We start from the raw sequence: 3136 nt of genomic DNA on the forward strand, positions 1-3136 counted from the left end.
AGGAGAATGGAAAGCCTAGCCCCTCTCCCTTTTGTGGAGAGACATTAGGCTCAATTATCAGATCCTGTCCTGAGGGTGGTGAGAGATACAAGCGCTGGGGTGACAGAGACAGGATTCTTTTTTTTTCCAGATAAAGTATGTTCTAAACTCAAGATAGCATCTCTTAAACACTAACTCATTCTTCAGAAGTCTTGCTTACCTAAAATACAGGAAATGGACCCAGAACACTGAGGTGCTGGGTTTACTGTACTGTGTCCTCTGGAAAGATAAGAAGATGACCCATCGGTCAGAGCCTCAGAAGCTCTGTGTTACTGTGTCTGAGTTTGAAAGTTGAGCTTCTGCTTGGCAAGTATGGCACAGACTCCTAAAGTGAGAAGTGACTTACAGGTGGAAACCTGACCCTTGATTCCCTCGTCTGAGTTTTCCTAATCAAAATGCCTGTGTAGGAGGCCTCCCCTGATGATTGTGTGACCAGGCCTTCTTTCCTGATGATTATTGTGTGACCAGAGCCAAGGTGGTCAATGTGGATGTAGCCAGATGCTCAGCTTCTTCCAAGGCCTTGGGACCTGTTGACAATCCTTTCCCTAAACACCCCTTCTTCCTGGAATCCATTCTTCCTCTGTGCCCTCCACCTACCTCCCCAGTTTATGAGTTAGCTTCTCCTCAAGTCATTCTTGTACTTATTCCGGAGCTCTCCTAAACTTCCTTGTGTTCCTCTCTACTCAGTTTATTGTACGTTCCTCTGAGAGCCAAGATCTCCTTTTCTGTTATCGCTCACTCCCCTCCCAACTCTAGGTTTCTCCTTGAAGTACAATGCCTTCCCCATGGAGCCTCCCTTTCCTCCTCCTCACCTCTTCCAAGCAGTTCCTCCCTCTAAATACTCCCATCTTGTCTCTCATTCCTCTCCCTGCCCCAGACTACACCAGATAATTCCCATTCAAGTTTTAGATGACTGGTTATAATAATAACGGTACTTTATTCACAGGTTACATTGACAGCTGTTCCTTCATGTCCCATCCATCAGACATACTCATCTCTTACACAAGACAAAGTTTTACATATAACAGCTCATGTCCACAGATTGGTATTTTTCAGAACAAAACAACAATCAGAAACCCTCAGGCTTCTAATACACTGAAAAGTTAATATTTTTGCACAGACACAAATTACACATTTTCCTCCCCACACTATGCAAATTTGACCCTAACAGTTCTTTTTAACTAAATCATAGACATAGATATGGAAATCGTCATCGAACTTGATGAAGTACACAGAGGGCTTGGCTTTAACTTGGTGAATGACCTTGCCTGTCCTCTTGGAGCCATCTTCTTTGGTATATTCCACATGTTTACCTATCAGGCCATCTACAACTCCTTCTGGCTCCCTGTCTGCTGGAGGAGATGCACTGGACTCTGGCATAATACGGAGGTCGCCCTCTTTATAATCATCCAGAAGCTGGTACATGTACAGGACAGGATCTTTCTCATAGGTTATGTAAAACCAGGCGTTCATGATAGGCGCTTGGGCCAGGACCATCCCCCTCCATTCATCCTTAGAGCCATGCTCACCCTCAAACATGTGTTCCACTGCTTTGCCAATTATGGTATCAGCAAGGCGCACATCGCTGACTCGAGAAAACGACACCTTATCAGGAAGGATTTTAAGCTTTAAAATCCTCTCATCTCTGTGAAGTTCCAGTCCATAGACACAGTCTATCCCATCGTATTTCACCAGATAGAGAGAGGGGTTTATAGGCACCTGATCCAGAACAGTTCCTTTCCACTGGGTGATGGGCTCATCTCCTTCCTTCCACCCATGAGAAATTCTGCAGCCCACGATGTTTCTTCGAGACCGGGATGAAGGTCTGCTCCTCTGCCTCTTCTGAGCAGCTTTTTTCTTCTTGATGGTTGTGGAGCCAATGTGGTGGTGAGCAACAGCTTCTCTCGTTTTCTCTCTTGCAGCTGCTTTTTTGTGAGGGGTCTTCATACCTGCAAGAGAAGGAGAGAATCCAGGGAGAAACATTCTATGCAATATTAAGGTGATTTTTTTCTTCTCTGCATTGGGACGCCCCTGTGCACGATACGCATGTATCCAGTAGCAGTATTCTATATCAAAACATGCTTGGATGCTTGCCTGCATTACCCTCTTCCCAGGAGTGTTTTGTTACACAACAGTTAGAGAAGAGATGGTTGTGGAAGTTGTGGCGGTTGAGAGCCAAGCAGGAGGCAGCTGTTTCTCGGTATATTTCCTGGCTCCGTTGTCATCCTAGCTGCCGGCCCCCAGCCTCCACATTTCCCATTTGTAGCCCCGTTCTCATGTCTCTATATCCCTTCATGCAGTTCGCATGTCTCTTAACCACTGCTCCCTGCTTTTCATCCCTCTTTTGTTGCCCATACCCATGCTTGCTATCTGTGCTCACTTCTTCATATTTCTTCTAAGTCACCCCTTTTCCTTGTGAGCTCCAACCACGAATCTGTCTCTCTGGCCACCTTTGTATAAAATTCCTGTGTTTCTTGCTCCGTGCCCCGCCTCCCAAATCTCGGTTCCGAGTTTCCCTCACCTCAAATCTTTGTACTCCCTCCAATTTTTCTGCCAAGCACAAACCCATTCCAATTTTCCGGCACCCACTCCTGTGCTCACCTGCCCACTGTCTGGGTATGCAGCACTCACGTGTCCAAATCGGACACAGGACTGTTGCCTCCGCTGCAAGCCTGGAGTGAAGAATGATCAGCAGGCGAGCAGCCAAATGAGTGCGGGTGTGAGCAAAGCCAGTGGAGTCTAAGGCCAAACGCCCGTCTAGAAAAGCCGCGGGACAGAAGAAGGGAGCATCCAGGTAGTCCCTGCGCTGGGCTTCCTCGCTCTCTTCCCGGGTGTCAAAGGCAGCAGCACCTGGGCCACTTAAAGCTTTCAGCACTCGCGGCTGCCACTGCAGTCTCCTCCCTCTTTTCCTAGCGTAGCTTCCTGCCCCGCGAGAGGCCGCCCCTTCCTGCCTAACACCGTTCAGCCACCTCCTCTCCCACTCCACATCACGGTTCTAAGCTGGGGAGGGTGCTCTTGTCCCCATCCCCTTTTGCCAAATCAGGAGTCGGATCACTACACCACACCATCCCCCCCCTCCCGTGTGCGAGACCGCGAA

At 48.2% G+C, this 3136-nt stretch overlaps 1 protein-coding gene across 2 annotated transcripts in view; it reads right to left on the bottom strand.

Annotated features, from left to right (window-relative positions):
• Window positions 1–974: 974 nt before the first annotated feature.
• Window positions 975–3136, bottom strand: part of LOC101984393 (spindlin-2C) — a 2652-nt gene continuing 490 nt past the window's right edge. The window contains exons 1-2 of one of the 2 annotated variants that reach the window (XM_005358850.3): window positions 2641–2964; window positions 975–1988 (exon numbers count right to left, since the gene is read on the bottom strand). In XM_005358850.3, coding sequence (XP_005358907.1) covers window positions 1204–1986 — 783 coding nt within the window. In that variant the 5' untranslated portion in view covers window positions 1987–1988; window positions 2641–2964 and the 3' untranslated portion in view covers window positions 975–1203. Of the gene's footprint in view, window positions 1989–2640; window positions 2965–3136 lie in introns of those variants that run through there. The other variant, XM_026784850.1, reaches the window with a different exon arrangement.

This window comes from Microtus ochrogaster, chromosome X (assembly GCF_000317375.1).
Source record: "Microtus ochrogaster isolate Prairie Vole_2 chromosome X, MicOch1.0, whole genome shotgun sequence".
Lineage (NCBI taxonomy): Eukaryota > Metazoa > Chordata > Mammalia > Rodentia > Cricetidae > Microtus > Microtus ochrogaster.